The sequence below is a fragment of the Lepidochelys kempii genome, chromosome 5, assembly GCF_965140285.1.
Source record: "Lepidochelys kempii isolate rLepKem1 chromosome 5, rLepKem1.hap1, whole genome shotgun sequence".
In the NCBI taxonomy this organism is placed as follows: Eukaryota; Metazoa; Chordata; order Testudines; family Cheloniidae; genus Lepidochelys; species Lepidochelys kempii.
In genome coordinates, this window is record NC_136384.1 from 109,593,705 (window position 1) to 109,621,497 (window position 27,793).

Sequence of the window (27,793 nt, forward strand, 5' to 3'; positions counted from 1 at the left end):
TGATCTATCTCAAATCCAACCAACTGATAAAGTTCTTACATTAAATCATTGCTTCTCTTTTGCTTCACAGCTCATACAAACATCAAGGGCTAAATGCAGCGGAGCAACACCAGGGGAGAAACTGTCTTTATGTATTTACTCTCTGCCTATAGTAGATCCTACCGATACATCCGTGCAGGCCAAGTACTAATACAATGAAATATGTCAAATACAATTTCAACATCAACCCAACTAATATTACTTGTAAAAATACAAGCAAAAAGTCAATACACAAGAAATATAAAGTTCTTTTTTATGAGAAGTGTATCTTATTTTTGCAAGCAATGAGGCCATGAGCTCAACAGAGACACCTGCAGGCACATTCCACAAACCCTAAACTATGCCAAGAAACAATGATGACACAACTGGAGATTATAAGGGATGGACATCAGGGCCATCCCAGCCTTACTGTCAGCTGCAATTATAGCCTGCTTTCTCTTAATTGTTATAATCAGGGAAGCCTGGAAATATCAGCAAAGTTGATGATCAAGTAGAACTTTTTTTAAGAAACACATTTCTGGGATGGAGGGGTTGTTTCTTTTTTGTTTTAAAAAAGAGTTAGTGTTGGTGAGAGAAGAATGACCTTATTTCAATGTACCTCAACCCTCACATGAAAGGACAAAAGCATAGCTCAATCTCCATGTCAATTCAAAATCTTCAGTTTCTCTATAAGGTTTCCAATTAAAATCAGTTAAGGTGGTGGTGAGTTTTGCCCCCCAAAGCTCTTCTAGCTCAGGGAATATTGATCCTTTCAGTTATTGTGAAACCTGGAGCTTTAGACACAAAACTCCCAAACTTATTTGGATGAATGAGCAAATGGTGTAAATAAATTATTAAATAAAGACATGAAGCCCAATTCCCGATTACACTGTTGTTTATGCTGATGTAGGTCCATTTACTTCAGTGAAGTTACACTGATGTAAAACCAGCAGAGCATCAGGCCTGTCACTGTATAAAAGCGCAAATGAAGGAATGAGTGGTACAAGTTTTACATAGAGTTGCTCTTTACAGCTTGAACATCAGTTCATCATGATTTATATTATTAAAGAAATGTTTTTCTTCATAGATTAAATGGGATCTCCTTCTAACCTGACTAACATTCAGGCAGAAGAGCAGGTGGCTGCATTCAGACAGAAAAATATTTGGGGTAACAAAAATCATTAATCTCTTTATTTTGAATTCAACTGCAGGCAGATATTTTCCATTTTGCCAAGCACAGTAAAATAAAAACCTAAAATAAAAACAAAACAGTTGACCTTGATACACAAGCACAAACCTGCTTGTTATGGCCTTCAAATTCTTGTAATATTATGATCCAAGTGTGTCAAATGCACCAAACAAATTCAGCCTCACCACCTGTTCCGGAAAAATATGCACATACCAAATTAAAAAAAGAAATGTGCAGAGATTCTCAGTATGGATTACATGGGATTCTTTTCAAACATGTTTCATATTACACATGGATTGAATCAAAGACCATAAAAAGTCCCCCTGCGCTACTACCAGAATTTCCTGTTTCCAGTTTCTGTTCAGCCCAGGTTAAGCCTGATGGTCTTTATAAACCCTTAAAGATTTGTAGGGAGAGATCCAGTTAGATTATAGGCAACATATGCAACCGGCAATTTGTTAAACTCAAACTTTCTTTAATCTCTGCCAAAAACTAGGGTTTGCATTTGCAAACCAATGTGGCTTATCTGAGTTCACATGCAACTCACAAAGAGATTCCATTGTGTACAGGGATAATGCAGATTACCTCAATTTGTTGCAGTTACATACACAAATGTAAGGAGATGAGGAAACTGAACTCAAACATTTTATTTTTTAAAAGACAATCATAGAAAGGTATTGCTTAGTATGAGAGGACCCTTAGCAAAGTACAGGTCTTCATCAGCTTCATGGAGGGTAGGTCCATCAATGGCTATTAGCCAGGATGGGCAGGGATGGTGTCCCTAGCCTCTGTTTGCCAGAAGCTGGGAATGAGTGACGGGGAATGGATCACTTGATGATTACCTGTTCTGTCCATTCCCTCCGGGGCACCTGCATTGGCCACTGTCGGAAGACAGGATACTGGGCTAGATGGACCTTTGGCCTGGCCCAGTATGGCCGTTCTTATGTTGCAGGTTCTTATGTCCTTATGCTGCAGGTTTGGGCAATAAAGCAGAGCTCACTGGCATGGCTCTAGACCAGGGGTGGGCAAACTTTTTGGCCTGAGGGCCACATCGGGGTTCCAAAACTGTATGGAGGGCTGGGTAGGGAAGGCTGTGCCTCCCCAAACAGCCTGGCCCCTGCCCCCTATCTGCCCCCTCTCACTTCCCACCCCCGACTGCCCCCCTCAGAACTCCCGACCCATCCACACACACCCCGCCGCTCTTTGTCCCCTGACCGCCCCCTCCCGGGACCCCCCACCCCTAACCACCCCCTGGGACCCCACCCCTCGTCCAACCCCCCCTGCTCCCTGTCACCTGACTGCCCTGACCCCTATCTGCACCCCTACCCCCTGACAGGCCCCTCCAGGACTCCAACACCTATCCAACCCCCCTGTTCCCCATTCCCTGACCACCACCACCCCCCCCACCCAGAACCTCCACCCCATCCAACCGTGGCCTGCTCCCTGTCCCCTGGGACCCCCTGCCCCTTATCCAACCCTCCCGCTCCCCACCTCCTTACCATGCTGCTCATAAGCAGGAGCTCACAGCCGCACCGCCCGGCCAGAGCCAGCCCCACCGCCACACTGCCCGGCAGGAGCTCGCAGCCCCGCTGCCCAGAGAGCTGGTGGCACAGCGAGCTGAGGCTGCAGGGGACGGGGGACAGTCGGGGAGGAGCCGGGGGCTAGCCTCCCCGGCTGGGAGCTCAAGGGCCAGGCAGGAAGGTCCTGCAGGCCGGATGTGGGTCTACTCTAGTCCCTGGCTGTTGCCTTTAGAAAATGTATAAAATATCCATCTGCTATAAATAAAACCAATAAAAACCTGTTAATTCATAAATTCTTATTATTTGTATTATGGTGGTGCCTAGAAGTCCTAGCTGAGCTTAGGACCTCATTGTGCTAGGCACTGTATAAACATACAGTAAGAAACAGTCCCTGCCTTGAAGTCTAAGTAGAGAAGACGGACAAAGGAATTATTATCATCATTCCCATTTTACAAAAGGAGGAAACGGCCCAAGGTCACACAGGAACCCTATGTCAGACCAAGGAATTGAACCCTTGTTCAATGTATCCCAGTCCAGTGCTATAACCACAAGATTATCATCCATAAACTGATACTATTTGAACTTTGCCCTTATGCAGCAATTAAATTTTTGATGCAATAAATGTTTCAGTGGCTGAATTTTAGAGCAAGTTAAACCAGTAGATCATGTTATTGCTATAAAAGAGAATTAACCCAATAGTCTTAACCTGCTCATTTCATTAAAATGGTTAGTTGGACTAGACAAGACATAATTGACAGACAAAATCATACAGTCATATGCAAGGGAAGAAGATGAAGTTCACATTAAGACAATGCAGCCTCTCTATTTTGTTGTACATAATATTTAAATTTAAAATAATTTGCCTGACTTTTATGTCAATAAACCATATATTTAATAGGGTTTTTGAAAAAGGTTGAAGGCATTTTTCTTGAGATGATGGCCTCATGGTTAAAAGGAGCATTTTTTGTAGTTGATTCACTTATCAGCTGGGTTGAGTTGAATTAATGTGTGCCTGTTCAATGTTTGTTTTTTTAATGCTGCTGAGTGTATTAAACCATTGGAAGATTAAGTAAATGTCAGAGAGTCTAGGGAGCTTATACAAACATTTTCTATTACTTAAATCTAAGGAAATAAAATTAATAATAAATGCATAGCAAATGTTTAACTCTTAATATATAGATTTCTACACAATTTTAAGATTTCTTCCTTATTAAGAATGTTTTTAAACCCTCGCTCTCTCCTTTCTGTTTGTTTTCTATATCCCTGTGAAACACATCGCTCAGATCTCTCCAGTACTTTAGGCATCTCTCAGATACTTAACCTGGGTTGATTCCCAACTCGCACTCCCTTTTTTAAACCACAATCTTGTTTTCACATCTTGCTATGTATTTCAGCACCAGCCTGCCCCCTCCTAGGCATCTTCAGTGACCCCTTGCCTCTCAGGAAGACACACTGATTGTTTCCCTAATCCTCCAGAATACATGTACTGTATTACTCAAATAACTGAACAATGCAGAAGCTATTACAGTGAACTCATATCTGGGCTCAGACTTTTGTGCCTCACTTGGGGAAGCGGACAAAGGGCCGGCCCATCCTTCATTCAGCAAGGGCTCTGAGTCATCGGCTTCATAACAGAATACTTTTAAAACAACACAATAATCTCAGAGAAGGATTTCTACTTTCTTCTTCCCCCCTCCAAGACTTTTCCTTTGAAGTTCTTTTAGAACCGCTTCCATTAAGGGATGGGACTGAATTAAAACCCTAGATTTTCAAATACTCCCACAGTTCGGAGAATTTTAGAGCCAGCTCTGGATTCTATACACGTGGCACAGACATTTCTCTACCCCTGTTGGAAGACAGTGTTATCTAATAGCAATTAAAGCAGGGACCGAGGACTCCTGGGTTCTATTCCTGAGTGCCACTAACTCCACTCTATGACCATAGGCAGGCCTTGCCGTTTCTTTGTGCCGTAATATATCCATTTTGTACAGGTACAAAGCTGAACAGCTTCAGCACCAGCTGTGCAGCATAATGCGAGAGAGTGTGAGAGTGATGGACGAGCCAGTGCAGCACTGAAATCCATCAGAGGTGGCAAAGTCTGTGAGAGGGAGCGGTGCCAGCAGTGAGTGGAGCAGACCTTATTCGTGATGAACAAAAGGAAAGAACCAAGATGCAAGCACTTTCTATTGAAGGTGCATGCTTATGTAACAGTATTTAGATGTACACACAGATAAATATATGTGTGTGCCCTCTCTCCCCCTTCAAAGTGCACTAGTTTCCATCTCTTTCGTCTCACATGCTACCTTTTCCCCCTCAATCACACTGTATCGCTAATGCACACTAATGGGTGGGACCATAGGTCTTGGACCTGGGTGCTCAGACCACAGCCAGCAGCTCACCTGAATAACTATTGAAGGTGGTCAGCAAAGGTCTAACTTGCAAAGGACCCCACCTACAAAGATCCTGACTGGGGAAGGTGTCCAGCCCCACCAATTAGCTGGAAAGCTGTTTAAACCAGAAAGAGGCACAGAAACTTGTCCAAGCAAGTAGAGGAATCCTTAGATGGCTGATAATATAGACCTGCCTGCCTCCTGAGCACTGCCTTCCTGCCTGTTCCTCCTGTCCTCCTTATCCCAGACCCCTGCCTGTTCCCATTTCCTGCCTCGCTCCAGATCCCAGCTCCTATGCCCTACCCATGATGCTGAGATTGGCTTTGACCCCTGGCTTGGCATCTTCCACTGGCTCTGACCTCAGCTCCAGACACCTGACTCTAACCACTAGACCTGACTAACCATGCCCCAGTTCCTACAGCTACCCGTTCCTCCCTTGGAGTTGCCAGAGTCCTCATCCTTCAGCCATATATTTGCTGTGCCACTTTTCTTTCTTCTCCACCCCCTCCCGTACCCTCTCCCCAGTGACAGATATGGTTATTTCCAGCAGTATCCTTGAAAGACCTTCTTGTATTAAGTTTGGTATTATTGTGGGCCAGGATTATATGTAATCTCTCTAGGGGAGGAGATGTGACAGATGTGAAATTTGGGAATTTAAAAGATTATACTGAAAATGTGCCAGACAAATATGGTCTTTTGAGACAATGAGCGTTAAGTGGATTTCCCAGAGAATATCTAGGGAGAAGTTAATGCAAGTTCCCCCAGTGACAGCTATGCAAAACCCCAGCCTTTTGAAGCTATGTTCTGAGGAGAGAGTCATTGTCTGCTGATTATCTGTTACAGAAGGCCAAGATCAAGGGCCTGAGCTGTATAAAAAAGTGGCTGAGATGCCCAGCTATTGTTCTGGTTCTGGATCTTAGACAGACATGAACTTTTAACCACAGGGAACGCCTAGTTGTGGGTTTTGAAGAACTAAACCTACCAGAGCTCCAGGTTGTAGTTGGGGGTGACCTCTGGTAAACTTTCTTCAATGCGCGTAAGAACTTTTATTGTTTTCTCTTTGTTTTCTCTGTAATGCGTCTACTATAAGAATAAATGTGCTTGCTTAGAAGGAGCTGGTAGTAACTTATAACTGGCAATACACTAGTCATAGCCCTCAAAGAGAAAGCAAAGCATAGAAAATGTCCTTTTAGGGTACATGTGCACTTCAATAGAAAACCCACAGCACAGCTGCAGGGGGCTTCAGTCAGCTGATTTCCCCTTTTGCAGGGTCTCAGAGCTCAAGCCTCAGCCCAAGCAAGAATATCTACACTTCAGTTTTTAGCCCCACAAGCCTGAGTCCATTGATCCAGGCTCTGAGGCTTGCTGCAATAGAGATGGGATGATTTAACTGGGAATTGGTCCTGCTTCGAGCAGGGGGTTGGACTAGATGACCTTCTGGGGTCCCTTCCAACCTGATATTCTATGATTCTATGTACCCTTAGGCAATCTGGCTTGCTGGGGGTATCAAACTGTAAGACAAGGAGCTGTCCAGCTTTAAAATCCCTGGTCAAGAGGGAGTGAGATGTTGGTCTCTGCCTAAGAGATGCAGCAGCTGGGAGTCAGAATTCTAAAGTGGGAGCCCTTGGTGAACCATGGAGGGGTATTGTGATGTTTTCTGATTAAAATATGACCATATAGATCATTGTTGCAACCACTGGTATATATTTACAGCAAATCTTGTAGAAAGGTTGTCAAGTGAGGTGTCTATGAAAAAGTTATGATTTGCTCGTTATAATTATGCTGTGTGCATGTATCCTTTTTGTATCTGAAGTTATAAGTATTGGCTCTATACCTGGATTTCAAATGTTTGCTCCTGGGGTAACGCCCACAAGGTAGTTAGCCAGCATATCTTGGAGGGACTATTCAATTGAGTGGCCCATCAAAAGAACATTTAACTGATAATGGACCCTGGGAGACGCCCATCTACACTTAATGGAATTTCCTGCTGTGACTCTGGAATACAGCCACATGTGACTTGCCCATGTGACTCCAGACTCCATCTTGTTGCTGTGATTTTCCACAGTAAGAACAATGGGATGCCCTCCACAGGGCAAAAGCTATAAAAGGCCCTGGAAACCCCTCCATTTTGTCTTCAGTCCTGCTTCTTACCTCTGGAGGAACTTTGCTACAAACTGAAGCTCTGAACAAAGGACTGAATGACCCATCCAAGCTGTGGCTGTATTCCAGAGACTTGACTTAAGCCAGCAGTTTATTTCATCACTGCTATAAGCCTGAACCAAGAACTTTGCAATTACTGTATGTTTTTGATTCTTTTAACCAATTTTAACTCTCACCTTTCTTTCTTTCTTAAACCTTTAGATTTTAGATACTAAAGGATTGGCATCAGCATGATTTTTGGGTAAGATCTAAGTTTTGGGTTGTGTTTGCCCTATTTCTCAGCAGTTTGTCTTGAATTTGGCATCCTAGGTTGTGACCCACTAAGGCACGGTTACAGGAATACTTGTGCAATTGCCCTGAACTGTGACAACCCCGTCCACCCTTCTTTGCAGTTTTCTTTCCTATAGCCTTTCTTCAGCCCTTCTGGCCTTGCTGGCTACTTCACCCACATCCCCTGGCTGTTTCAGCTCTTGCCTTGCTGGCTGCTTCAGCTCTCACTTGCACCTGTTAGCAGCTATCCTAGCAGGAAACTGAGGCAGCAGGAAACTGTGGGGAACAGCAGGAAGGCTGTAGAGGCACAGGAGGGCACTGAGGTGGGGCAGTACTGCCTGAGGAAGTGCTGGGAGATGTGGGGGTCAGAGAAGCCTGAGGAGGATACAAGGGATTTGGGCACAGAGAGGGGGTCTTTGAGGTTAAGGATAACATGTGGGATTGGAAGCAATTAAGAGGAACATAAAGAGCAGGGATTGTAGGGGAATGTGCAGAGTAGGAAAGAGGCTGAAGAGGTGCAGGAGACAAGCAAATAGGGAATGGCAGAGGGAGAATATGAGGATAGAATACAGGGAAAAGGAGGGGAAATGTGGGGTGCAGGTGATCAAAGGGAGCAGGGTGGGGACAATTGACTTTGGGAGATCATGGACTGTGAGTGGAGAAGGCGATAGGCAAGGGAAAGAGATGGGACAGCGATGGGGAGGAGATGGAAAGGGATGGAATAACCTCCCCAAGCTCGGGGTCTAGGTTAAGATTAGGAGAGTCCCCCTCTGAACAGACTATTGGGAGGTTTGAATTTTGCATGAGCATTTCAGGTGGAATTTAGAACCTGAGATGATCACATACATATGGGGCAGGGGGAGGCAGATATCCCCATTATGGCTCAAAACTTAGACAATAAATTGAAAGATTCCATGTCTTATTTTGTTAAGATCTCATGATTTTTGGACTCTAAGGGTTGGCAATACTGGTAAACTGAGGCACAGGGTGATTAATGACTTGCCTATGGACATACAGCATGTCAGAAATAGAACATGCCTCAAATTGTAATTCCCAATCATTGTTCTAACCTATAGACCACGCTGCCTTGGAAGTCAAACTATCCTTAAAACTTTCCCTCTTGGTCTGCTTACACTACACTAGTAAGTAAGCAATTCTTCTCTCACACACCCAGTAATGTTCCCTCACAGGGTTTACTTAGCCTGCCCTAGAGAGGCTTTGACCTTTGTCTAAAACTAAATAAATTCAAAATTAATCCCTAACAGCTGCAATAACTGTAACAGCAGCTGAGTTCTCCTCCCCACTTCTATAGCTCACCACTACCTTTAAATTCTAGTCTTAAAATACTTCTCGTACCATTTGCCTCGGCCGCTTCATTTCCCTGTGCTCCTGTTATTTTTTAAACTGTGAGAAGTATTTTGGGATATAACATATATAAAAGATGCTATATAAAATAAAGTTACTATGTATTATACTGTGTAATAACAAACATTTCCAGAACATCTGGTTATATTTTTATCATCCTACCACATCCCCATAAGCCTGGAACGTTCGCATTTATTGGCTTCACAGAAAAACTAACTCAATTTAAGAAAAATGTTGTCATCCACCCAGGAAAGTGAAAAGAAAACAAAAAATTCCCAAGACACAATCTTTCACATTGATATTTATGTTGCTTCTCTGCTTGGAGCTTGGTTCTGCAAACGCTTAGACACATGCGTTATTTTACTTATGTGAGAGTTCTTGCAGGAGTGGGCCTTTAGGCTGAGTCTTAAAGACTGTTTTTCTGTGGTTTGACCAGTGCCAAGAATACAGTCAGCACTTAGCAAATGATAAAATAAATAAATAACATTCTAGAGGCTAGTTTTATACAGAAAAAAATAGAATTTTCTTAGCTTATGTTTTAATTAGGAATTATTCTGTAATATCACAAACAAAAGCAGAGTTTCAGGAATCCGGTCTCAGTGGCTTGTTAGTAAAGAACAAAATATTATCTGTTATTTTCTTAACAGCCTCAAAGAGCACAGCATAGGAAAAAGTAAACAAGTCAAGTGTGTGGTTATTTAAAAAGGGCACATTTTATATGGCAGCATAGAAAAGAAAATGATGGAATCAGGGGCAATAATGGTTCTTTTTGTAAGCAAAAGAAAACAGTATTAGGAGCTAGTCCATGTTGAGTTTTTGGAGCATGCACTGTTTTAACTGGGGATGGAGATTCTGCAAAGTAAAACAGCCCAGCTAGAGCTTGTGAAGCTTGCCATCTACTGAGGAAAGCACAGCATAGCAACATCTGAGACAAACAACAGGAAAAGTCCCAGAAAACGTAGTGGAAGTGTCGTACTCCATAGCCCTGTTGAGTTTTTGGAGATTGTGGCCATGCAAACCTCTGAGCTGCGTCAGACAGCTGCCAACTGTTTTTAAATCACCCAGCCACAGAAATGTTTCTCTCTCCCCTTCCCCGCTCCCCCAGATGCAAAACTTCCTTCCAACATAACACTGTGCTCAGAGCACGACACCTTGCACAAACCACTGGCACGACTGAGCTGGTTCAAAAGACTATTTGTATCACCACCTTCTCCCCCTCCCCCCCAGTAATGAGCACCCAGCAGCAGACATTGGACTGCCCTTGGTTTTTGAAAAGTCTATGCCTAGCAATATACTCTGTTAGCAGTATCTGTGCTCCATGAAATTTACAGTATATAGAGAACACGGAGTGCACCTTTCTAAGTGAAAGTGATGCCTCAGGGTAGAATGGAACCTGGGACCTCTGGATCTGAACAGGGGGTTCTCTACTGCCTGATCTGAAAGTCCCAGCTTTGTTAGCCCAAAGGCTGTATAAAGGCAGATTCATGAACCTCTGTGTGGTCCAGAAGGCCACCCAAGTGGCATAGGAAGGTGCACTATGTGTTTGGCAGATATAAAATCTAGATTTGACTTAAGCAAAATAAGAATGGAAATGTTTTAAACAATAAATAGTTCTTATTAGTAAAAGATGCTGTGGATGGAATACAGAACTCAGTCCAAGTTACTAGGACTACTTTATATTTTTTTATATTTTATTAGCTCAGCAAATAGACTGATTAGCCACACAAAATCTGATGGCAATTTCACACCACCTTCCATGCAGAAGGTATTATTTCCTCCGTATGCTTAGTTTCCCCAAACCTTTCCCTCAAATTCTTTCTTTCCCCTGCAAACAATATTTACCAATTTCTTTGTTAGTGTTGTCAGTTAACAGCCTGTGTAGGTTGCAAACAGAATGTGGCTTTGGTTCTCCCTACATTCTATTAGCACATGTACAGCAGCTATTCATATTCTGTTCTGTTTGGGAGCAAGCCAGTTTGTGAAAGTTCAGCACGTGCCTGCTTCTCCTTTCTTTACTGTAAGGGCTTTCATATGCCTCCCTTCCTGTTAGTGTTCTTAAAGGAACCCTTTATTTCACCCTTACTGAACGGGCCTTTCCTATGTTTAAGCTGAAATTCTAGATTGCATCCTTGATTTGGGTGAAATCTACAGCTGGATTTGTAGAGGGTCTGCTCAAGGCCACCTGTTCCATTTGAGCCTTGTGGTGAGCCTGGGTGATATGCATATTACTTGGCTGCACACTAGGTCCTTCACGCTCCCTACATGTCATAGATGGAGGGCTCCATATTACCTCAGAATAGATCAGTGCAGAAGCGATAACGTGGGTCAGAGTCGCATGGGCCCACAGGATCTGCATGTACATGAAACAAGTAGACCAAAACACTCTCACAGGGAGTGCAAATGGACAGTGGCTGGTGCACAGACTGGAAGAGTGGTTGTAGCCAAGTTACTATTGAGTTACTCCCAGTCAAGCAAGATTTACTCCTACAGTAAGAGCTGATATACCTGCTGCTTGGTACCCAGTTTGCAATGGTTTATTAAGGCCCTATTTACTGAAAACCTGTCTGAGCAAATCCTTTTAAGATCAGCCCCTAATCTAATAGCAGTGGTCTTTAAAAGATGATAGTCAGTGCTAAGTAATTAGATAGATTTGTACACAGTGTAATTATTTGGCTTTTTTCCTGATGGGCTAAATCAAATCAAGGAAAAATATATTATGTTTCTAAAGTGAATTTTCAAACAAACAATCTAAAATTGGAAGTAATTTGTCACTGAATGTTCTATAAAAACAGGCACTTCTCCAGCTGGTCTAGTGCTTCATTACATCATATTTTATTTGCAGGCCATTTTTTTATTTCTTCTTTCTAAAACAACTTTGCTAATTCCCTTCAATCTTGTAGGAGGCAGCCAGATGCAGTGCACAGAGCAGTTGTCCTAAAGTCAAGACAGACAAATTCTTTTCTTGCTCCTACCATTGATTCACTCTATCACTATGGTCAAGTCACTAAAGACAAATTTTCCAAAGTAGCCCCTAATTCTAAGTCCTGTTTTTGAGTGCTCAACTTGAAACACCTGGTGTAAGGACTGATTTTCAGAGGTACTTGCAAATGCAGCTTTCTATTTTGAGGGCTTGAGTGGGACTTATGTGGTGCAGACCCTCTCCACAGGGGTGAATTTCACACTCCATGTGTCCCACTTCAAGCTACCCCTAAATGGCCGTATTCTAAGTAGAGATGGATCCTAACTGGAATGCCAGATCTAGAGCTGCTGAATAATTGAAAAAAAAATCAGACTATTTTTTGAAAATAAATATCACAAAATTCATCAGAAATTATTTTGCAGCTATTATTCAACCAGCTCTACCCATATTTGAAATTACTCCCTCCGCTGTCTCTTCTGCCTCCCCCCGACACCCTTCCCAGCCTTTGGGGAAGTTCAGCCAGATCCAGATACGTATTTTGTGTGTTGGTTCTGCTTCTATAAGAAACCTGAACCAGGATCCAAAATCTGAACTTGTGGAAAGTTCAGACCCAATCTTGACATCTCAAGTCTCTCTCTCATAATACATAGAAAACTCCATGTACTAGAGATTAGTTTGCTTTTAATAGTCTCTAGATTAATGGGCATCTTTGTACCATACATATAATGCTCTCCGTTCATGTAATTGCTAATATTTTCTACAATATCCTGCCCTCACACTGGATGTTGCTGCTTGTAGCAGGCTGATGCCCTTAAGCCAGCTTCTCTCAGTTAGCCCCTTTAAATTAGCTGTACTCAAGCGAGCAGGGAAGTCTTTCAAGCAGAACATAACTCAAACACACATGGATAACAAAGTCCTTTCCTCTCAGGCATCCCTGCTGGGGTGCAGTCTCTTAGGGTTCACCTACACGGCAATAAAGGACCTACAGCACGGTCATCGCTGGCCCGGACCAACTGACTTGAACTTGCGGGGCTGTAACATTGCGGCGTGTACATTTCCCCACCCCCCAGAGCCCAGTGCCACATTGAACTCCTCCAATACAATTTTATAGCCTTGCAGCCTTCAGCCCTGTGAGCCTGAGCTGGCTGCCCTTGGCTTGGAGACCCAGTGCCACCGATTTTTTAAATCACAGCGTAGATGTACCATCAATCTTCCCCTCCACTATCTGGAAGCAAAGAGTCAAACCCCCTCAGTCAAGATTGGATTTTTATTTTAAAAAAAAATTAAGAGATTCAATTCATTAGTTCAAAAGGAATTATTTGAGGGCAGCTCAATGGTGTTGTGCAGGAAGTCAAACTAGATGATCACTTTATATGCTTCACTTCATCCCACACCTTGTCCACGTGAGCTGAAAGAAAGGGGAGTCTTGTACTATTCTGCACTGCACCACCAGGCCTCTCCTCTCCTGTACTAAAATAAAACAAACAAAACAGTAACCTGGGTTTTTCCAGCTACTAACTATTACCCCAGGACCACTTCCACTCTCACATTACCTGCCTCTAACTGTTGTCCATCCCTCCCCCCTATTTCTCCCTAGGGTTGCCAATTTTGGTTGGACGTATTCCTGGAGATTTCATCACATGACATAATCTTTAATTAAAGACTCATCTTTAATTCCTGGAGAACCCAGGGCAATCCTGGAGGATTGGCAATCCTATTTCTCCCCCACCAAATCCCTTCTATATGCAGCCAGGAAGACAATAAAAATTTTGCAGCTGGACAGCTTTCGTAATCAGTTATTTGCTCTTTTCTGTATGGGTACAATTTCTCTACAACATGGAGTACTCTGGATTCCCCAGTTAATCAGAACATATTCTCAGTAGCACTGACATGTTTCTCTACTTCAGTTATTCTTTCATATCCTACATAAGAACATAAGAATGGCCTTGCTGGGTCAGTCCAAGGGTCCATATAGCCAAGCATCCTGTCTTCCGACAGTGGCCAGTACCAGGTGCCCCAGAGGGAATGAACAGAACAAGTAATCAAGTGATCCATCCCCTGTTGCTCATTCCCAGCTTCTGACAAACAGAGGCTAGGGACACCATCCCTGCTCATCTTGGGTTAATAGCCATTGATGGACCTATCCTCCATGAGTTTATCTAGTTCTTTTTTGAACCCTGTTATACTCTTGACCTTCACAACATCCTATGGCAAGCAATTCCACAGGTTGATTGTGTGTTGTATGAAGAAATGCTTCCTTTTATTTGTTTTAAACCTGCTGCCTATTAATTTCATTTGGTGACCCCTAGTTCTAGTTCTTGAGAAGTAGTAAATAACACTTCCTTATCTAATTTCACTACACCAGTCATGATTTTATAGACCTCTATCATATCTCCCCAAAGCCATCTCTTTTCCAAGCTGAAAAGTCACAGTCTTATTAATCTCTCCACGTATGGAAGCCATTCTATACCCCTAATCATTTTTGTTGCCCTTCTCTGAACCTTTTCCAATTCCAATATATCTTTTTTGAGATGGGGCGACCACATTTGCACACAGTATTCAAGATGTGGGCATACCATGGATTTATATAGAGGCAACATGATATTTTCTGTCCTATTATATATTCCTTTCTTAATTATTCCCAGCATTCTGTTCGCTTTTTTGACTGCCACTGCACATTGAGTGGATGTTTCAGAGAACTATCCACAATGACTCCAAGATCTCTTTAGAATCTTAGAATATCAGGGTTGGAAGGGACCTCAGGAGGTCAACTAGTGCAACCCCCTGCTCAAAGCAGGACTGATCCCCAATTAAATCATCCTAGCCAGGGCTTTGTCAAGCCTGACCTTAAAAACTTCTAAGGAAGGAGATTCCACCACCTCCCTAGGTAACGCATTCCAGTGTTTCACCACCCTCCTAGTGAAAAAGTTTTTCCTAATATCCAACCTAAATCCCCCCCACTGCAACTTGAGACCATTACTCCTTGTCCTGTCATCCGCTACCACTGAGAATAGTCTAGATCCATCTTCTTTGGAACCACCTTTCAAGTAGTTGAAAGCAGCTATCAAATCTCCCCTCATTCTTCTCTTCTGTAGACTAAACAATCCCAGTTCCCTCAGCCTCTCCTCGTAAGTCATGTGTTCCAGTCCCCTAATCATTTTTGTTGCCCTCCGCTGGACTCTCTCCAATTTATCCACATCCTTCCTGTAATATGGGGCCCAAAACTGGACACAGTACTCCAGATGAGGCCTCATCAATGTCGAATAGAGGGGAACGATCACGTCCCTCGATCTGCTGGCAATGCCCCTACTTATACATCCCAAAATGCCATTGGCCTTCTTGGCTACAAGGGCACACTGTTGACTCATATCCAGCTTCTTGTCCACTTTAACTCCTTTTCTGCAGAACTGCTGCCTAGCCATTCGGTCCCTAGTCTGTAGCGGTGCATGGGATTCTTGCGTCCTAAGTGCAGGACTCTGCACTTGTCCTTGTTGGACCTCATCAGATTTCTTTTGGCCCAATCCTCCAATTTGTCTAGGTCCCTCTGTATCCTATCCCTACCCTCCAGCGTATCTACCACTCCTCCCAGTTTAATGTCGTCTGCAAACTTGCTGAGGGTGCAATCCACACCATCCTCCAGATCATTAATGAAGATATTGAACAAAACCAGCCCCAGGACCGACCCTTGGGGCACTTCGCTTGATACTGGCTGCCAACTAGACATGGAGCCATTGATCACTACCCGTTGAGCCCGACAATCTAGCCAATTTTCTATCCACCTTATAGTGCATTCATCCAGCCCATACTTCTTTAACTTGCTGACAAGAATACTGTGGGAGACAGTGTCAAAAGCTTTGCTAAAGTCAAGAAACACCACGTCCACTGCTTTCCCTTCATCCACAAAACCAGTTATCTTTCTTGAGTGGTAAGAGCTAATTTAGACCCCATCATTTTATATGTATAGTTGGGATTATGCTTTCCAATGTGCATTACTTTGCATTTATCAACATTAAATTTCATCTGCCATTTTGTTGCCCAGTCACCCAGTTTTGAGAGATCCTTTTGTAGCTCTTCGCAGTCTGACCGTGTCTTAACTATCTTTAGCAATTTTGTATCATCTGCAAATTTTACCACCTCACTGTTTACCCCTTTTTCCAGACCATTTATGAATATGTTGAATAGGACTGGTCCCAGAACAGACCCCTGCGGGACACCACTATTCACCTCTCTCCATTCTGAAAACTGACCATTTATACCTATCCTTTGTTTTTTATCTTTTAACCAGTTACCAATCCATAAGAGCACCTTCCCTCTTATCCCGTGGCAGCTTACTTTGTGTAAGAGCCTTTGGTGAGGGACCTTGTCAAAGGCTTTCTAAAAATCTAAGTACACTATATCCACTGGATCCCCTTGGTCCACATGCTTGTTGATCCCTCAAAGAATTCTAGTAGATTGGTGAGGCATGATTTCCCTTTACTAAAACCATGTTGACTCTTCCTCAACAAATTAGGTTCATCTATGTGTCTGACAATATTGTTCTTTATTATAGTTTCAACCAGTTTGCCCAGTACTGAAGTCAGGTTTACAGGCCTGTAATTGCTGGGATCACCTCTGGAGCCCTTTTTAAAAATTGGTGTCACATTAGCTATCCTCCAGTCATCTGGTACAGAAGTTGATTTAAATCAGGGGTCGGCAACCTTTGGCACCCAGCCCATCAGGGTAAAGCCACTGGCGGGCCGGGCCAGTTTGTTTATCTGGAGCATCCGCTCTTTTTTGGTTCTCTCACTATGTTTTTTAATTTGGGGTATACATTTAAGTTGAGCCTCTATTATGATGTCTTTAAAAAGTTTCCACACAGCTTGCAGAGATTTCACTTTTGACACTGTACCCTTTAATTTATGTTTAACTAACCTCCTCATTTTTGTGTAGTTCCCCTTTCTGAAATTAAATGCTACAGCGTTGGGCCGCTGTGGTGTTTTTCCTGCCACAGGGATATTAAATTTAACTCTATTATGGTCACTATTACCAAGTGGTCCAGCTATATTCACTTCTTGGACCAGATCCTGTGCTCCACTTAGGACTAAATCAAGAATTTTCTCTCCTCTGGTGGGTTCCAGGGCCAGCTGCTCCAAGAAGCAGTCACTGAAGGTGTCAAGAAACTTTATCTCTGCATCCCGTCCTGAGGTGACATGTACCCAGTCAATGTAGGGATAATTGAAATCCCCCATTATTATTATTGAGTTTTTTATTTTAATAGCATCTCTAATCTCCCTGAGCATTTCACAGGTGATTGGTAATATATCCCTACCGCTATATTCTTATTATTAGAGCATGGAATTTCTATCCATAGAGAGTCTATAGTACAAAGTTTGATTCATTTAAGATTTTTACTTCCTTTGATTCTACGCTTTCTTTCACAGATAATGCCACTCCCCCACTAACATGGCCTGTTCTGTCCTTCAAATATATTTTGTACCCTGGAATTACTGTGTCGCATTGATGATCCTCATTCCACCAAGTTTCTGTGATGCCTATTTTATCAATATCCTCATTTAATACGAGGCACCCCAGTTCACCCATTTTATTATTTAGACTTCTAGCACTGGTATGTAAGCACTTTAAAAACTTGTCTCCTTTTAGCTGTCTGCCATCACACAATGTAATTGAATGGGACTCTTTTTTATTTGACTGTTTCTCATCAGACCCTGACTGTATTTTAGCATTTTCTTGTCCTCACTAGGACATAAAGATATCCTGAGAGATAACTCCTACAGCATTTAGTGTTAGTATCCCCAGTTTCATTTCACAAAGAACAAAATTCTTTTTTCTCTGGGATTTCACAGTTCTCCTTTGTTGTTTGTTGATAAGGCGAGGAGAGGTCCTGGCAGCCATCAGTATTCCCTGGAGTGCAGAGTCATTCTTTTCCATGAAATGTTGTTTTGATTGTGGAGTTTTCTGCATTGCTTTCCTCTCCTTCCTGTCCTTCTTTGTAAACAACTTAACATTTTTATACACATACACACACTTTATAAAGAACTTCATGTCCTACAACCCATCCAGATTTCTTAAGTCTTTCAAAAGGCTGCAGATGTTACTCTCAGTAATTGAGAGATGAGAGTTCAAAGCTCAGTACATTGCCAGATTAAAAGCTACTTTAAATTGGAGTTAAATTATTGATTTGTTCTCAATCTAAGGGCAAAAACATTACAGGGATGTTGTAAATTATCCCCCAAAAAAGCCGTACAAATCCTGGATATTTAGATTTAAGCTTCCACTTAAAAGAGAGTGGTTTTGGCCCCAGGTTAGATTAAATTGATTTTTAAAGACAAGTTAGATTTTTTTTCCTGCTTTGTTTCTCTTATCACTCCAGAGTGGTGTTACAGTTTGCTGTGCATTTCCAAGTCTTAACGTGTTTGGATTTCTTTTAACTTCAGCTCTGAATTCTTGAATTTAGAATGCTTGTTTAGTTCAACACTTTAAAAAAAAATTGGATCAATGGTAATTTTTTGCAGTTATTCTTCATAGCTGAAAGTTTCTTCTTCAAAGATGAAACTGAAAGGACTAAAGAATAATGTTCTTCAGCAGAGAATTCCATGAAGAACTGCTCCTCTAGCAAAATTGCTGCCAAGTCTCAATGAGACTTGTTACAGGTAAACAGATCATGAGAGGGATACTTCTATGGACAGCAAAGAGAAGTTGTCAGACTACCCAGGGAAGGGTCAGATTGGGGACTTTATTTCTAGAGGTATGAGATTTTCCTTTCTCTATTCCTAAGAAAAGGAAAGCCTGCTTCATTGGGCTTTGGAAAGGATTTAATTAAGGTATGTTATGCAAACCATTTATTGTGTTTTTACGACTATTCTCTTTCTCTTTGTAATACATCTTGTTTTCAAGACAATTGCTGTTGTACTGTGTGACTCCATGCAGAAATCTACAAGAGATGAGAATCCCAGAAACGGGTAAGAGATGTGGAGCATGACCTCCCTCCCCCATTTTCTCAGTCAGAGGGGGCATGCCAAGGTGTTCTTTCTCATTAAATTTACCACAAAGGGCTGCAGGTGGTGAATACAAGAGAGAAGCCTAAAGACCCAGGAGGAGACATGTGTGGACAGGGGTGAGGGTGACACCTATACAAAGAATCTTCAATGAGAGATTCTCTAACATCTCCTCCAACATTCTGTTTGATTTAAGGATACTTTTTAAATCCTTGGTCAGTTTTTGAATACCATGAAGAAATGGCCAATGACTAGACCCCTGAGATAGTATGAACTCCTACCTTGTGGTCATTCTGCAAAAGGCCTACAAAGTATTAAACCTTATTTTTACTACTGTCAAAATGGCTGACTTACAAGAGCTTCAAAAAAAAGTCAGTGAAATTGAAATCTGAATTTTTAGTCATAGAGGTTTTCACTATGTTCCCTTCTCTTCTGTGTTTGCTTTTCACAAAGATTCAGGAATGACCGCATAAGCAACCAATTTTAAGTCAACGTTGCAGACTATTAATAAAAAGCTAAAGCTAGTTTTGTAGATGCAAATATTTGCACCAGACGTCCGATTCTAAATTATGGTCATCCAGTCAAAGAGCAGAAGTGTATTACATGCCCTAGACATCTAATCAAAACAGCTCAGTTTGAATTTCAGATCTGGAATATTTACAAAAACTGCTCATGAATAAGCCAGCCGCAGACCAAGAATTTGTTTCAGAAATTATTTGGCAAATTATTTTGAACAGCAAATAACTTTGAAATAATGAAGAAAATCATGGACAATATGGAAACAGAAAAAGCCACAAAATGCATCTGTTTGATTTATCGCTCCAGGAGATGCCCCCAAGGTGTGTGTGCTGACTTACTGTTTGTGAACAAGTCGCACCAATTGTGAAAAGTGAAATTCTCATTTAAAAAAATCCTCTTAAATGTTTAATCTAGGTTGTTAGCAAAACAGTTAAATACATGTGGTTTGATGGTGCAACTGCTACTTTTGAAGTTTATTGTTCAAAATTCTTTGGCCCGTCCATTCCCCCCAACCCTCCCCGCCAAAAAAGCCTAAGAGAAAAGTTATGTTATACTGAAACTAGAGGAGAGTAAACAGGGAACTGAATGATTCAGGGACTAAGTCAAAGGCCTTTTACTTTTGTGACAATAATTAAGAGTCCCAGCTCTAGTACAAAGTGAAATCGATTGAGTGGTCTGAGGTTCTGACCCCCGGTGGGTAGCAGCTAGCTGTACAAACAATGCATAATATTCTGGAAGGATTTAGGACAACTGGCAGTTTGTGCTCACTAAAGACATGGCACTGAGGTGGAATGCAGAATAAACCACCTCTCATGTGTGCAGAGGGTGGTCTTCCCAAGTCAAGGTTAATGGCATTCATGCAGGGAGTGTGGGAAAGCATGCATTACTGCTACCGTTGCCACAAATGGCCTGTGAATAGATTAAGGGACTTCCGTTTCCATAACAACGAGTCACTTAATCTAAATGAACAAAACTGTATTTAAAAAACAGAAACAAAAATTCTATACATCATCTTAACAACATACAAAATGCTTTTGTCCCAACAGCAAACCAGGGAGAAAGAAAGAGAGGGAATGTGTGTATGTAGTAAACACACATCCTCCAAATGAAGTCTTCTAGGGCTTTCTGTTTACCAGTAATTAGTTTTCAGGACAGTGCCAATGGCACCAAGTCCTTGCAAGTAATTAACTGCAGTTTTCTGGCTGAGTATTATTACCCCTCTGCAATTATAGCTAGAAGACAAAACACAAGGAGCCAGCAAAAGGCTACATTCTGTTTTTTCGCTAAAACTTTGTTTACTCACAGACCCACCATGAGCATTGTTTCTCTGTTTTTAGGACTCATCTGTGGATTGCTGTTGATGTTTTGTTCTTACTTCCCAGGGGCAGGGAAATGCCAGTTTATCTGGGGAAGAGATGAACAGTTAAGCAAGGCCATCCTGGAAATGCTACATATCAATAAGTTATCCATACCTCTCAGGACCAAACCTCACCACTACATGAAGTTAGTCTATCATCTACGAAATCCACCAGCCTTAAACAGTGAAGGGACTCTTGTGCAGAGTTTCAGGAGAATCCAAGGTAGGAAACTGACCACTATTTATTTGTGATTTACATCATATATTGAATAACTTTAAACATTACCATGATAAACAATTCCTAAGCGGAAAAAAATATTGCCATTTTGAAATGCTTTCCTTTTAAAAACAGGGTTATCCAATAGATTTTCTTTTTTTTTTTCCTTCTTCTTCATATCATTAATGACATTGCTTTTATAAACCTATTACTTTACAATTTCAATATCTGCTTTATATATTTTATAAGACACAGCATTTGTTTTGAAGGATCTTTCTGCAGTCTCCAAGGCCAGAGTTAAATAAAAAGGGCTAGGGCATCATTTTCTTTCAAGTGACTGCTTTGAGGAAAGAGCAGTTAAGAAATGAGATGCTACCTTAACTCCCAACCAGCTAAACTTCCGTCACCAGTTGAAATTACCTGCACATGTCAGTCTTATGGAGCACTATTTATCTATTGCCAAGACAAACCACATCAAAAAAAGTCCTTACTCACATTACTAACAACAGTTGATATTTTAAAAAACGAGTTTTTAAAAATCTCATTTACTTGTCACTATTTATCCAGTTTGTTTACTTTGTGCTTGTCATGTTGCTTGGGCAGTGAAACCAGAACGGCATGTGTATGTTGAGAATATAACTATTAAGGCTGATGGTTCAGAAGTCTGGAGATTTTATGCAAGTAACTTAACACCCTAATTTGCACACTTGATGACTATATCTAATCTTGTTACATGGAAGACAGCAAATGGCATGATTACCAGACAGAAGCCTGGCAAGGTTACAGCATAAAAAAAAGTTTCAGGAATACAGAAATCGCTTCAGAGTGGTTCTGGCATCTCCCTGGGTCCGTGTCTAGATAATTCTGGGGCTTATTTGGCTACTTCTTGTCCTGGGCCAAGTAAAGGTCTGTGGTTGGAGTTACCACTACCCCTTGGTCCTGGCTGTTGCTTGCCCTGTGCTGGAACTAGATGCTTTCTGCCATCAACTGGGGGATGCTCTGGTTGGGATGCTGGCCCTCAGCTGAGTCTCACTCTTGCTGCTCTTTGTCCCTTGCTTCCTGGCTATAGGGCGTGGAGGGTGGCTCAAGCCCTGGCTGTGGCTCCTGCTTCCTGTGACAGCTTACAGGCCCCTGTACTCGGAGATACTGGGCAGTGCTCTACCCACCTATTTCTCTAGCTATAAGTCTATGGCCATGGTGGATTATGCTGTAGAGTACGTTTCTAGGGTTAGAGCCCTGGAGGACTCCAGACAGAAATCCCATGCAGAGAAGCCCTAACCAAAGAGACACGGCTAAGAGTGTCTCCTCAGGTCTCTAAATTAGGATTGACCTCCTGGGCTAAATACAAACATAGTGCTACCTGGAACGGGTAGGCTGGAGTGGGGCTAGCTCCCACACTACAAGTGCCAATGTCCCAAAAGGGCACGGACATCTGGCGTGGAGGTAGGGGTAGGCTCCAGGTCTCCTGCACACATGCTGTTGTCAGCAGTGGGTGGCAGGAGACAGCAAGCACTGCTCCATTTTAGAGCAGCTGTTAAAAGCACCGCTGAGCATCCTATGCCTCATTGTTCTGGGGTATTGTGCTCTGAACCAGTAAGGGCCCTCAGGCACCCTAGGTAAATAAATGCTGTAGAGATGAGATCTGAGTGAATAATCTAAGACAGGTGGGAACCATCTGAACTTAACCTGAGTCATAGCATACCTGGGAAAAGAGAAATGGGATATTTACAGTGCCACATGTCTTGGGCTTCCACACGGATGGGTGAATGACATGGATGAGGGAAGAAGGTGAATTATCTGGCAAGGAGAGTCACACATCATCCACAGTCTTCCACATAGTGATTGGTGTGGGCCCTCTTCAGTTTTGGACCTGGCCAAACTGACTAGTCTGGGTCCAGATAGTGCATCAGTCCTAGAAACTGGGTGGGCTTCTTCTAATCTATGGTATCAGATTGGACTCTGATGACCTATAAAAGGACATCCTTTGTGCTGGTGAGGCGGAACATAGTGTCTACAGTGTAAGACTAAGGTCCTGTCCACACCAGGAGCAGAACTGTGCTCTGAAGCTATTTATTTCCTACAAACTCTCTTCCATTCCTGCTGTTGTATCCTAGAAGTTAACTAACTAATGCTCCAACAGTCCATCCCCATCCTGCTCAGGGTCCAGTGCACTGGTTAGTCCTGGGAGAATGCATTTTAAGTAGGGCTATCGCGCGATAAAAAAAATTAATCGCGATTAATCGTGTGATTAACAGTGCAATTAATCGCAATTAATTTTTTTAAACGACACTAGAATACCATTTATTTTAAATATTTTGGATGTTTACTACATTTTCAAATATATTAATTTCAATTACAACACAGAATCCAAAGTGTACAGTGCTCACTTTTTATTTATTTTTGATTACAAATATTTGCACTGTAAAAAACAAAAGAAATAGTATTTTTCAGTTCACCTAATACAAGTACTGTAGTGAAATCTCTTTATCATGAAAGTTGAACTTACAAATGTAGAATTATGTACAAAAAAACTGCATTCAAAAATAAAACAATGTAAAACTTTAGAGCCTACAACTACACTCAGTCCTACTTCTTGTTCAGCCAGTCTCAAAGAGAAACAAGTTTGGTTACAATTTACAGGAAATAATGCTGCCTGCTTCTTGTTTACAATGTCACCTGAAAGTGAGAACAGGCGTTCTCAAGGCACTGTTGTATCCAGCATTGCAAGATATTTGCGTGCCAAATGCGCTAAAGATTCATATGTCCCTTCATTCTTCAACTGCCATTCCAGAAGACATGCATCCATGCTGATGATGGGTTCTGCTTGATAACGATCCAAAGCAGCGTGGACTGATGCATGCTGATTTTCATCATCTGAGTCAGGTGCCATTCACATCGGTACCTTCTTTGCGTTTTGTCAAATCTGCTGTGAAAGTGTTCTTAAAATGAACAACATGTGCTGGGTCACCATATTTACAACATGAAATATATGTCAGAATGTGGGTGAAACAGAGCAGGAGGCATACAATTCTCCCCCAAGGAGTACAGTCACAAATTTCACTGACGCATTATTTTTTTACGAGCTTCATCAGCCTGGAAGCATGTCCTCTGGAATGGTGGCCAAAGCATGGAAGGGGCATACGAATGTTTAGTATATCTGGCATGTAAATACCTTGCAACACTGGCTACAAAAGTGCCATGTGAACGCCTGTTCTCACTTTCAGATGACATTGTAAATAAGAAGCAGGCAGCAGTATCTCCCGTCAATGGAAACAAACTTGTTTGTCTTAGCGATTGGCAGAATAAGAAGTAGGACTGAGTGGACTGGTAGGCTCTAAAGTTTTACATTGTTTTGTTTTGAGTGCAGTTATGTAACCAAAAAAAATCTGCATTGGTAAGTTACACTTTCAAGATAAAGAGATTGCACTTCAGTACTTGTATGAGGTGAACTGAAGGTGGGAGGAGGTATTGTTTCATATTCTCTGTGTATATATAAAGTCTGCTGCAGTTTCCACGGTATGCATCCGATGAGGTGAGCTGTAGCTCATGAAAGCTTATGCTCAAATAAATTGGTTAGTCTCTAAGGTGCCACAAGTCCTCCTTTTCTTTTTGCGAATACAGACTAACACGGCTGTTACTCTGAAACCTGTCACTATTTCTTTTGTTTATCATTTTTACAGTGCATATATTTGTAATAAAAATAATAACAAAGTGAGCTCTGTGCACTTTGTATTCTGTGTTGTAATTGAAATCAATATTGAAAATGTAGAAAAACATCCACAAATATTTAATAAATTTCAGTCGGTATTCTATTGTTATAAGTGCGATTAATTGTGATTAATTTTTTGAGTTAATCGCATGAGTTAACTGCGATTAATTGACAGCCCTAATTTTAAGCAATGTGTCCTTTGACTTTCCATGCCCAACTGACAATAAGATGCTACTTTTAATTGGCGATCAGATAAGAAACAAATATTCTCCCCCATCTGGGACGATTTAGCAGATTTATTTAGAGCCAAACTCAGCCTGCAGATGTGTGTGCCAGTTGTACTGATCTTGATGGAGCTGGCGTGCATATAGCTGAGTGTGGAATTTGGTTCTCAGGAACCTAAGGCACAGATATAACAGCCAGTTTGTACGAAACAAGATCATCTTAGCTTATCTTAAACAAATAAGCATATGAAATAAAACAGAGAAGAAAAACTATTAGCGAGCAAGAGAGTTGCAGGGAAAACAGACAGAAGAGTTTAGTGAAACCCACTCGGGACCTTAGACCTTGGCTGACATCCAAAGTACTGTCTTAAATGAAATAAAAATTAGGCATACACTGACGTGGTTGGAAATCTCTGTTAAAAAATAATAATAAAAGGAATAAATCTGAGGAATAAAAGGAATAAATCTGAGCTGGCAGCAAAACCAGGCTGCACATCTCTCTCCAGAACGGTTGAACCAGTGAGATCATTAGCAAGGTAAGACCATTACAGCAATGCCATGTTTCATTAAGAGCCTGTAAACATTTCTGTTTTATCAATTGAGTGTCAGGGAGGTACAATTCAGCCATTAAAAACAAACAAAATATGTTGCAAGTTGAAACTTAAGCCCATGCAAACAAATTTGTGACTTCAAACAATTCTTTTAATAGACGTGTTTACAAATATTCACAAAGGTCATACTAAAGTTACTAAAAAGAAATAAAATATCGTCTGGAAATTTACTGATTTCAAGGTCATAGCATGTTTCTAAATAAATACAGATTTTTTTATTTGAAGTTACATTTTGAATCAATATTTTTAAAGTTTTACAAGGGTCAGGCCAGATTCACTGGTACACCCTGACTTTAAGCCACTCGAGTGCCTTAAAATAGGTTTGTGGTGACTTACTGTCATGAGATCAGTGCAAATCAACCAGAGCATACTTGGGTACCTGGCCCTTGGATTTCATAATATAGTTTTACTCTGTTCCCGCACGCTTCAATAATTAATTGGTTTTGTAAAATGCACCTACTGAGAATTTCTAGGTACACACACAGAAAGAAAATCACAGTTTAAAGTAAGTGAACTGACACAACGTCAACAACAAAAATCTCATGATACAACAAAACTCAGTCCTCTCTCCCTTAAACAAGAAACTCATCTCCCCTCCCTGCTCTTTCTCAAAAGACAAAGTTTCTCTTTCAACAAATCAGCCTCTTAGTGAAGCAAAACACAAATAGGTCTTTCACAATGCCCTGAATATCAACAAACTTGGGTTCTGTTGAATTATTGGGGAAAGAAAATTCCAGAGCCAAGGGCCCTCATCCTCTCCTTCATCTCCCTCCTTGCCCTCCTGTCTACCCACCCTCTCTGCTCCACTGAAACCACTACCACCACCACTGCCTCAGTTTCCCCTTTAGCTTCCTTATCTACATGTTCCATGAATGAAATAAAATTTTACATTTATTGTTCTCCTAGATCCAGATTTTGGCATTCCAGGATGGCTGTGGTTTAATATTTCTTACCTGAAACCTTCCATGAGGCTTGCAGAATTAGTTCTTCTCCGGAAGACTCTACACCCAGAATCGCTGACAGTCAATGTTACTGTGCACAGTATCTCCGTGGTCCAGGGAAATATCACAGAAAGCAAAGCCTTAGATGAAAAAGTGCTGATGTTAGATGAGCTACCACCATCTGGTTATGATGTCTTTAACATTTCAGCCATTTTGAATGAGACCACCTCAGATGTCATAGGCTTTCGGCTACGATTTACGGATGACAGTGGCAGCTTGGTTCTCCATGAAGCTCTGACTAAGAGCCTGTACTGTTTGAACAGATGCACCCAGAGTGAGCCCTTACTGGTGGCTTATCGCTTCCTGGTGACCGAGCTATATGGTGGAACTAAACAGCAGGCCACTAGAGAATGCCAACACTGCGCTACAGAGAGAAGGAGAAACTTGCCAGAAGATTCCAGGCTACAACAGTGCAGCCGTCAACAACACTATGTGAACTTTCAGACAATGCAACTGAGCCACTGGATTCTGGAGCCTCCTGGCTTCTTCACAAGTTTTTGCAAGTAGCCACTTTTTAAATCTCTTCAATGAAGTAGGAACGTGCAAGAGTTCCAGTAACTGTTGGCTATGGGAAGTCCACTCAAATGATTGGAAAGTCAGTGTGTACCAGGTATGTCCAGCAGCACATTTGCTGGATATACCTGTTACATTTGGCATTTAGAGTAGGAATTGGGGGTTAAAATGCCACATCTTTTCACCTTGAGAGAACTGGGTTCAGATTTGGTCACAACAGTTCAGTAATATGCTCTCAGTGTGGGGCCAAATGGGCAAATATAGATGTCTTAATGAACCCACTGTTTAGCAGAGTTGTCAGTGTTTAGAAACCAAACACTGGAACAGCATGGGTGTGACAGCAGTGAAGTTCTGATCCGGCTTTAGTCAAGCATCCACCTACTAGCTGAAACACAGAGTACATGGTATGATTTACTCAAGCGGCATAATTTCTGAGATATAGTGGTTAATGTAGCCACAAAGTGACATGGTTTATAGAGTGACTGGACATACCAGTTTTGTCTTTACTTTTCTGCAGTAAATCTGTTAAAACTCTTACCTAGGCACATGCATTGTCCTGCAGTAGCGAAAGGGATCAATGAGGTCTAATACTAATCCTATTCATTGCACTCACTTACTGGAAGATAAGAAAAGCAGAAGCTGCCTCTCAGATTTAACGAGAGTATCACAGACTATGCTTAAGCACCTAAATATAGTTCCATTTTATCTGTCCTTAGTCAAAAGACCAAGTGAGTTCACTTCTCTTAACCCAGAATGTTTTAGCTGTCCTTATGTATCTAATCCTAGGTCAATATATGAGCAATGTAGTATAGTTT

General features: G+C 41.7%; 1 protein-coding gene across 1 annotated transcript; it reads left to right on the forward strand.

Moving 5' to 3' along the window:
- The first annotated feature begins 20,666 nt into the window (after positions 1 to 20,666).
- On the forward strand, positions 20,667 to 27,094 carry LOC140912105 (uncharacterized). The gene is made up of 2 exons (XM_073346262.2): positions 20,667 to 20,926; positions 26,371 to 27,094. Exons 1-2 carry the CDS (start codon positions 20,707 to 20,709, stop codon positions 26,970 to 26,972), a joined length of 822 nt encoding a protein of 273 aa, XP_073202363.1. The 5' UTR covers positions 20,667 to 20,706; the 3' UTR covers positions 26,973 to 27,094.
- Positions 27,095 to 27,793: the final 699 nt, after the last annotated feature.